Source organism: Pogoniulus pusillus, chromosome 3 (genome assembly GCF_015220805.1).
Source record: "Pogoniulus pusillus isolate bPogPus1 chromosome 3, bPogPus1.pri, whole genome shotgun sequence".
In the NCBI taxonomy this organism is placed as follows: domain Eukaryota; kingdom Metazoa; phylum Chordata; class Aves; order Piciformes; family Lybiidae; genus Pogoniulus; species Pogoniulus pusillus.
In genome coordinates, this window is record NC_087266.1 from 1,874,548 (window position 1) to 1,883,391 (window position 8,844).

Consider the following 8,844-nt stretch of genomic DNA (forward strand, 5'->3'; position numbering starts at 1 on the left):
CTCAGCACGAGGCAGCAGTGTGCACTTGCAGCCCAGAAGGCAGCCCTGTGCTGTGCTGCACTTGGTGCCATGGTCTAGCTGTGAGCTCTGTGGTAAAGAGTTGGACTCGATGATCTATGAGGTCTCTTCCAACCTTGGTGATACTGTGATGCTGTGATACTGTGATACTGTGATGTGTGACGATTCTTACCCTCTGCTCTGCTCTGCTGAGACCTCACCTGCACTACTGCCTCCAGTTCTGGTGCCCCCAGCACAAGAAGGACACCCAACTGTTGGAGAGAGTCCAGAGGAGGTCACAAAGCTGATGGGAGGGCTGAAGAACCTCCCCTGTGGGGCCAGGCTGGGATGGTGAGGGCTGTTCAGCATGCAGAAGAGACCTGGGGAGACCTTATAGAAGCCTTCCAGTACCTGAAAGGGGCCTGCAAGAAAGCTGGGGAGGCACTTTTCCCCAGGGCTTGTAGTGACTGGATGAGAGGGAGTGGATAGAAGCTTGGAGAGGGCAGATTTAGACTGGAGATTGGGAAGAAATTCTCTACAGTGAAGGTGCTGAGACACTGGAACAGGTTGCCCATGGTGGTTGGGAATGCCCCCTCCCTGGAGGTGTTCTAGGTCAGTTTGGCAACCTGGTCTAGTGGGAGGTGCCTTCAAGCACCTTTAAGGCCTCTTCCAACCCAAACCATTCCCTTAATCAACGAATCTACAGGGATGGAGCTCAGGGGTAGGACTCGTTTTACCTGAAGAAGATGGTGGTCACAGTGAGGAAGGCCTGCAGGCACCTGCATCCTGGCCTTTGGCTGAGGCTGTGTGCTGGGCAGCTGGACAGGCTGTGGTGCTCCAGGGCAGGGGCACTGTGGGACATGCAGAGAAGTGCTCACCACTGCTGCTGAACAGGACCAGCCAAGAGGTGCTCCCAGAAAGGTCTGTGCCGGGTGGCTGGAGGGACTTGCTGATGACTTCTGGGCTGCTTGCAAAGCCTCATGTCCCTCCACGTGAGCTGCTGTCCTGCCAGCTGGCCCTGACCCCTCTGTTTCACAGGACACTTTTGCCTACTGCAGTTGCAGGACCTTGCGTCACGCTGGCCCCAGGGATGCGTCAAGCCCCAGCGCTGCCCTGCTGCTGGCCACCACTGTTGGACTGGGCTGGTAAGAGACTCCAGATGGCCACAGAAGAGGTCTTTATCCCTGAAAAACCCAGTGCTGGTCCCTGGCAGGATGAGGGCAGACAGGCAGATGAGGCTCCTGGGACAGCAGCGCTGTTTCCAGCCACCATGGGGATGGGAACTTTGTCCCAGAAGGGCATCAGGAGCACAGGAGAACCTGAGCCTAACGACACTGGGTGAAGCAGAAGCTGTGACCTGGGCACAAGGCTCAGTGTCAGGGAGACATGAGATAAAATTCAGTTCAGACCCCAAGTGCTAAAGAAATAAGAAGTTCTAAAGTCCTTTCTCTACCCAGTCCAAAGAAGTCCCAGCCACTGGTCAGTGTTTGACCCAGATGATGGTCATCTTCCTCTTGATCATAACCAGCTCTGTGCAGGAGCTTCCCCCACTAAAGGTGATCAAAGTCCCATCCAGCATGACCTGAAACACTTCAGGGTATCCACAGCTTTGCTGGGCAACATCTCCCAGGCTCTCAGCATCCTCACTGTAAGGAATGTGTTGCTTATGCTGGCAGCAGTGGTGTAAAAGCTGAACGCACAGCTCACGCGTGTGGCACGTTCAGGGGATACTCACCCTGTCCCTCTAGTGGAGAGCAGAGCCCACAAGGGGTGGGCACAGAGCCAAAGCAGTGGCTGCAAATAGATTTCTGCTAGCATCAGCACTTTCACCAGGAGATCCAAGGAGCTCAGTAGTTCTGCTTAAACATCACTTGGGAGCAGAACCAGACCCTCTCGATGCGGCAAGGAAAGGAACTCAACTGTCCCACACCTCTGCACAGGACTGGGCTGGAGGTAGGGGTGAGGCAACAGCACCCAGAGCACAGCGAGAGGCTTCCCTGGGCAAGAGGTGCCTGAGAAGGTGCTTTGAGATGCTACACACAGCAGAAAGTCACCCCAAGAGCACAAGGACTAGGAGGAAGCCAGGCCTGGTGCCAGTGTAAGAGACCATTAATTCAATATGAAACTGGCACAGGTAGCCCAGAGAGGTGGTAGAGGCTCCATCCCTGGAACCATTCTGGGTCAGGTAGCAGCAAGATGCTCCTGCTGACTGCAGGGCACATGGACTAGATGACCTTTAAAGGCCTCTTCCAACACAAACCATTCTATGATTCTGACTCTCAAGTGTCTCTGGAACATGTGGGCTCAGCATGTGGACTCGAGAGCCACCCACCATGTGAGAAAGGTTGGATCCTGATCCCCAGCAAAGACAAAGCAACACAAGAACGCAAAATGTGGAGAGGGAACTTGCTGCCAAATCTTGTGTGCCACCTTAGGGTGCAGAGTTGGTACCTGTGGGGAGGAGCAGGCAGCACAGGGGACCTTAGAATGACCAACAAGGAATTTCATCCAATGGATATCATATTTGGAATAAAGCTGAAGGATCACAGAATCAGGCAGGCTGGAAGAGAGCTCCAAGCTCAGCCAGCCCAACCTAGCACCCAGCCCTGCCCAACCAACCAGACCATGGCACTAAGTGCCCCAGCCAGGCTTGGCTGCAACACCTCCAGCCACGGCCACTCCACCACCTCCCTGGGCAGCCCATTCTAATGCCAATCACTCTCTCTGGCAAGAACTCCCTCCCAACACCCAGCCTATCCTGAGGGTCGAGTTCTATGGCTGCAGTTCAAGAACAGCTTTCTGCTTCGATCCCATCCCATGTGCCCCTAAATTCAGTTCCAGAATCCAGTTCCTATCTGCCACTGGATCCAGTCTGGAGTTGGGTACTGGTTTTGTGTGTGTCTGTATTGCACCATTTTTAAATACTATCACTACCTTTGCTTTCTGTTGTTAACCATCTCACTAAAGACTCTTTGGTTTCCTTCCCAATCCATTGGTCTCTCCCCCTTATTCCCTGTCTCTTCCCTTTGGAAAGGCAGAGTGGCTCATAGAGAGCATCTTGCAATTGTCTAGTGGCCAGCCCAGCCTCAACATTTGACACACAGCTTGGGTCTACAGGGGCTGGTCCAGATTACATTCAAGGGTTAGGAGAAACATAAGTGACAAAGAACAAGGAGGAATTTATACACTACTGCTCTATGGGGTTGGCAAGAGCTGTCCTGTGTGAGCAATCTTCCTTTTCCACCCTGAAAACAAAACCTGCCTGGATGAGGCACTCAGTGCCATGGTTTAGTTAATTAGAAGGGTTAGGTGATAGGTTGGACTTGATGATCTCAGAGATCTTTTCCAACCTGGTTAATTCTGTAAATCATCATAGAATGGCTCAGGCTGGAACAGACCTTAGAGATCATCTAAGCCAACCTCCCTGCCATGGGCAAGGATGCCTCTCAACTAGACCAGGTTACTCAAGGGCCCCATCCAACCTGGCCTTGAACATCTGCAGCTAGGGAGCACCAAGTGTTCCAAGTCTCAGTCACCTACATATTGATCCACCAGATGGAACAGAAGAACAAAGCATTCCACACTCACCAGTTATTCGTAGCCTTTATTACATGAAAGCCAGAAATGGTTCACTTTCCCAGCCATGGATGGTTGAGCAGCTACAGCCACCTTGCTGAAGCTCTCAGTATGGAACTGGTTCAGCAGATGCCTCCTGTGACACATCACTGCTGGAGAAACGCTCAGCGAACTGGGTGGAAATCCTCCAGCAGCTCTCCTATTCTCTTCTTCTCTGCAAGAGGTGATAGAAACCTCATCAGCATTTGAGATCACTCCAAAGAGGTTTTTTGGTGACTTGGATTTTTTGGTGGCTTAGTTAACTTCAGAGTTCAGTACTCTAAGCTTTATGGTATTGAGGACATTTGGTTTGCTAGGGTAGCTAGTTTAGGGTCTTTAGTATTCTAACAGTTAGTGAAGCCATTGAAAGGAAGCTTCTGCTACCAACAGCAAACTATCTGCTTGCTGCATAAATTAAAGCACAGAACAGAAGGGACCTCTGTGGCTCATCTAGTCCGACTCCCCTGCTAAAGCAGGGTTACCCAGAGCACATTCCACAGAATCACAGAATCAGGCAGGTTGGAAGAGAGCTCCAAGCTCAGCCAGCCCAACCTAGCACCCAGCCCTGCCCAACCAACCAGAGTATGGTACTAAGTGCCTCAGCCAGGCTTTTCTTGAACACCTCCAGGGATGGCAACTCCACCACCTCCCTGGGCAGCCCATTCCAGTGCCAATCACTCTCTCTGCCAACAACTTCCTCCTAACATCCAGCCTAGACCTCCTATTTTTATACCTATATTTTATTTGGCTCTGCTAAGTTTATATCAAATCATCTTTTTGGGTTATGTTTATATCAAATGATCTTTTTGGGTCGAAGAGTTGGTCCTCAAGGAAGCAATTGCTCAGCTCAGTGAAAAATAGCAGTAGAAATCTATTTTCTCAATAAAAACATCTTTTCACATCATAAGAATCCCTGCTACAACTGAGACTGTGAATAAGCAGTCAGTGAGCCCTGTTAGAAGAGGCTCTGCAAACAGCCCAGCCACATCTCGATGTGCATCAGCACTTATAATGGGTGTGTTATGGTGGGCTGAGGTCTTTCATAGAATCATAGAATCAACCAGGGTGGAAGAGACCTCCAAGATCATCCAGTCCAACCTAGCACCCAGCCCTATCCAATCAACCAGACCATGGCACTAAGTGCCTCATCCAGGCTTTTCTTGAAGACCCCCAAGGACGGTGCCTCCACCACCTCCCTGGGCAGCCCATTCCAATGGGAAATCACTCTCTCTGTGAAGAACTTCTTCCTAACATCCAGCCTAGACCTACCCTGGCACAACTTGAGACTGTGTCCCCTTGTTCTATTGCTGGTTGCCTGGGAGAAGAGGCCACCCCCCACCTGGCTACAATGCCCCTTCAGGTAGTTGTAGACAGTAATAAGATCACCCCTGAGCCTCCTCTTCTCCAGGCTAAACAGGCCCAGCTCTCTCAACCTCTCCTCATAGGATTTGTGCTCCAGGCCCCTCACCAGCTTTGTTGCCCTTCTCTGGACACCTTCCAGCACCTCAACATCTCTCTTGAATTGAGGGGCCCAGAACTGGACACAGCACTCAAGGTGTGGCCTGACCAGTGCTGAGTACAGGGGAAGAATAACCTCCCTTGTCCTACTGGCCACACTGCTCCTGATGCAGGCCAGGATGCCATTGGCTCTCTTGGCCACCTGGGCACACTGCTGGCTCATCTTCAGCTTACTGTCTATCAGTACCCCCAGGTCCCTTTCCTCCTGTCTGCTCTCCAGCCACTCAGTCCCCAGCCTATAGCGCTGCTTGGGGTTGTTGTGGCCAAAGTGCAGAACCCTGCACTTGGCCTTCTTCAATCTCATCCCCTTGGCCTCTGCCCACCCATCCAGCCTGGCCAGGTCCCTCTGCAGGGCTCTGCTACCCTCCAACAGCTCCACAGCTGCTCCTAGCTTGGTGTCATCTGCAAACTTACTGATGCTGGACTCAATGCCCTCGTCCAGGTCATCAATAAAGCTATTGAACAGGACTGGGCCCAGCACTGATCCTTGTGGAACACCACTAGTGACTGGCTGCCAACTGGCTGTGGCACCATTCACCACCACTCTCTGAGCTCTGCCATCCAGCCAGTTCTTTACACCCCAGCTTATAATACCTCCTGTTTTGAAGTCCTCTGGGTGCTGCCTAATGTACTCGAAGAGCTCTCTGTCGGCTTTGGCATACACGTACTCGGTGCGCTTAATGAGGAAGTAGCCCACGAACCATCCCACGCTGGTGAACAGCACCTGGCGGTGAACCCCTGCGGCACAAGGAGGAATGTTCCCTGGCACAGCTCATCTCCTGGCCTCGGGCAGGCCCCTTGCTCTCCCCAGCCCCTCTCAGACACCCACACACTCCAGCTCCTCTCTCCCTGCTTTGCCCCCATGGTAGCACCCCCCCGCCAGGTTCCCACAGCACCCTCACCCTGCAGGCCTGCCAGAAAGGCCTCTCCTTTCCCTGGGGTTCCCTTCCTGCCATGCATACTCCTCAGACAGTCATCCCAACCCCCCCCACCTCCACACAATGCTCCTTTCCCAGCTTCCTCACACCACCTCCAACGTGTCCAATGCCACTTCCCCAGCCTCCTCCCAACGTCCTCCAGCCCTCCACCTCAGGGATCTCTTCTCCTCCCCACCCTTAATCCCCTCTAAGTGACCCCAAATCTCAAATACCCCTTCCCTGCTGTCAACAGACCACTCACCTCAGGGCTCCCTCTCACTTGCTTCCACCCCTTCAACTCCTACAGTCACCCCAAATCCCACAGAGGATCCCCCTCCCCCTTCATCCCTTCCAGACTCTCACCTCTGTGGCCACTCATCCTACCCCTGCCTCCCAGCCACCCCAAATACCACATCCCCCCTTTCCCAGCCCCCTCAGCTCCCTCTACCCACTCCAGCCCCTCACCCCAGGGATCCCTCCTCACCCCCCCCTGTCCTTACATTCATCAAGGTTACCCCAAAACCTGCTTAACCTCACCTCCAGCCCTCCATCTGCCCCTCACCTCAGACCCATCTTCTGTTCCTTCTCTCACTCCTATATCACTCAGTCACCCCAAACTCTATAGATTCCATTCCCCCGGCCCCCCCAAACCTCCTCTACCCCCTAAGTCCCTCACCACAGAGCTGCCTCCCCTTCCCCCTGCCTCTACATCCCTCAGTATGATGCCAAATCCCATCTACTCCTTCCCACAGCCTACTCTGGCTCTCCCACTCCCTCACCTCATGGCTCCTTGCCCTCTCCCTTGCATATACAACCCTCAGTGACCCCACGTGTCCGATGCCCCTTCCCCAGCTCCCTCCCAACGCCCCCCAGCCCTCCATCTCAGGGCTCTCTTCTCCCTCTCACCCCTAACTCCCCCTGGCTGGCCCCAAATCTCACACCCCCCTTCCCTTAGCCCCTCACTTCAGGGCTCCCTCCCCTTCTCTCCAGGCTATGTTCCTCGCAGTCACCCCAAGTGCCCTACACCCCCATGCGATCCGGAGCCCTCCACTCCCCCGCCAACAGACCTCTCACCTCAGGGCTCACTCCCAGCCACTCCTGCCCCTCAACTCCTCACGGCCACCCCAAACCCCACACGGCATCCCTCTCCCCTCAGAGGCCCTGCATCCATCACAGTCACCCCAAATCCACATGCTCCCTCCTCCAGCACCCCCCGATCCTCCCTGCCTCCCCATCCCCTCACCTCAGGCCTGTCTCCTCTTTCTCCTGCCCCTGTATCCCCCACAGCACCCCCAAATCCCCATCCCCTCACCTCAGGCCTGTCTCCTCTTTCTCCTGCCCCTGTATCCCTCAGCACAACCCCAAATCCCCATCCCCTCACCTCAGGGCTGTCTCCTCTTTCTCCTGCCCCTGTATCCCCCACAGCACCCCCAAATCCCCATCCCCTCACCTCAGGGCTGTCTCCTCTTTCTCCTGCCCCTGTATCCCCCAGCACCCCCAAATCCCCATCCCCTCACCTTTCTCCTGCCCCTGTATCCCCCAGCACAACCCCAAACCCCCATCCCCTCACCTCAGGCCTGTCTCCTCTTTCTCCTGCCCCTGTATCCCCCAGCACAACCCCAACCCCCCATCCCCTCGCCTCAGGGCTCTCCTGTTCCCCACTGCCCCCTCCCCACGCCCGCCGCACCGGCTCGGAGGACGGGCCGACGGTTGAAGGCGTTATCCAGCAGCGCCGAGAGCCACCCGCACAGCCCCAGCCAGACCGAGCCCTTGTTGACGATGGGGGGCGGCGGCAGGGAGCGCGCCTCGTCCGGCAGGAGCAGCATGATGGCGGCCGGGGCGGCCGAAGGTGACCGCACCGAGCGGGGCAGCAGCGCCGAGCCGCAGCAGCGCCGAGAGGCACAGCAGCGCCGCGCTCCGCCGCCGCCCCCCCGCTTCCGCCGCCAGCTTCCGCCTGCCGGGTTCCGCCGCCCGCCCCCGCCGCTGGCAGCCACGGCAGAGAGCACACCCGGCTGTCCTTCGGTCCGAACGCCCGATTGCTCAGCAAGAAGCGCGGACAAAAAGCCCCTCCACATCGGCGCCGCGCAAATCCGCTCCGCCACACGGCGTACCCGGGGATGGGCTATGGCTGCCCACCGGGCGAAGCGGCTCGGCCCTGCTGCCTCTGAAGTTCCCACCGCTAGTTAAACCGGGGAGCTAACTAGAGCCGAAAAGTAACCCACCTTCTGTCTTCCAGCCCTTCCTGCCAACAGGAAGGCATCTTTGGCCACAACCACCCCACGCAGCGCTACAGGCTGGGGACAGAGCAACTGCAGAGCAGCCAGGAAGAAAGAGACCTGGGGGTGCTGGGAGAGAGGAGCTGAAGCTGAGGCAGCAGTGCCCAGGTGGGCAGCAGAGCCAATGGCATCCTGGGCTGGCTCAGGAGCAGTGTGGGCAGCAGGACAAGGGAGGTTCTTGTGCCCCTGTGCTCAGCACTGCTCAGGCCACCCCTGGAGTGCTGTGTCCAGTTGTGGGCTCCTGAATTGCAGAGAGCTGCTGAGGTGCTGGAAGGTGTTTGGAGCAGGGCAGCAAGGCTGGGGAGGGGCCTGGAGCACAGCCCTGTGAGGAGAGGCTGAGGGAGCTGGGGGGGTGCAGCCTGCAGCAGAGGAGGCTCAGGGCAGAGCTCATTGCTGCCTGCAGCTGCCTGCAGGGAGGCTGTAGCCAGGTGGGGTTGGGCTCTGCTGCCAGGCAAGCAGCAAGAGAAGAAGGGGACAGAGTCTGAAGCTGGGGCAGGGCAGGTCTAGGCTGGATGTGAGGA

At 56.0% G+C, this 8,844-nt stretch overlaps 1 protein-coding gene across 1 annotated transcript; it reads right to left on the reverse strand.

Moving 5' to 3' along the window:
* Nucleotides 1–3,581: 3,581 nt before the first annotated feature.
* Nucleotides 3,582–7,968, reverse strand: NDUFC2 (NADH:ubiquinone oxidoreductase subunit C2). The gene is made up of 3 exons (XM_064140260.1): nucleotides 7,735–7,968; nucleotides 5,725–5,868; nucleotides 3,582–3,787 (listed from the first exon to the last, which is right to left on the reverse strand). The coding sequence occupies exons 1-3, from the start codon at nucleotides 7,871–7,873 to the stop codon at nucleotides 3,738–3,740; spliced, it is 333 nt and encodes a 110-aa protein (XP_063996330.1). The 5' UTR covers nucleotides 7,874–7,968; the 3' UTR covers nucleotides 3,582–3,737.
* Between the last annotated feature and the right edge of the window lie 876 nt (nucleotides 7,969–8,844).

Excerpts from the sequence above, each read along its gene's own strand:
- NDUFC2 (XM_064140260.1), bottom strand. The coding sequence starts at position 7,873 with ATGCTGCTCCTGCCGGACGAGGCGCGCTCCCTGCCGCCGCCCCCCATC. Across the intron at positions 5,869-7,734 it reads TCGGCCCGTCCTCCGAGCCG|GGGTTCACCGCCAGGTGCTG; the intron begins GTGCGGCGGGCG and ends CTTGTGCCGCAG. Across the intron at positions 3,788-5,724 it reads AGAGGACTTCAAAACAGGAG|AGAAGAAGAGAATAGGAGAG; the intron begins GTATTATAAGCT and ends CACCTCTTGCAG.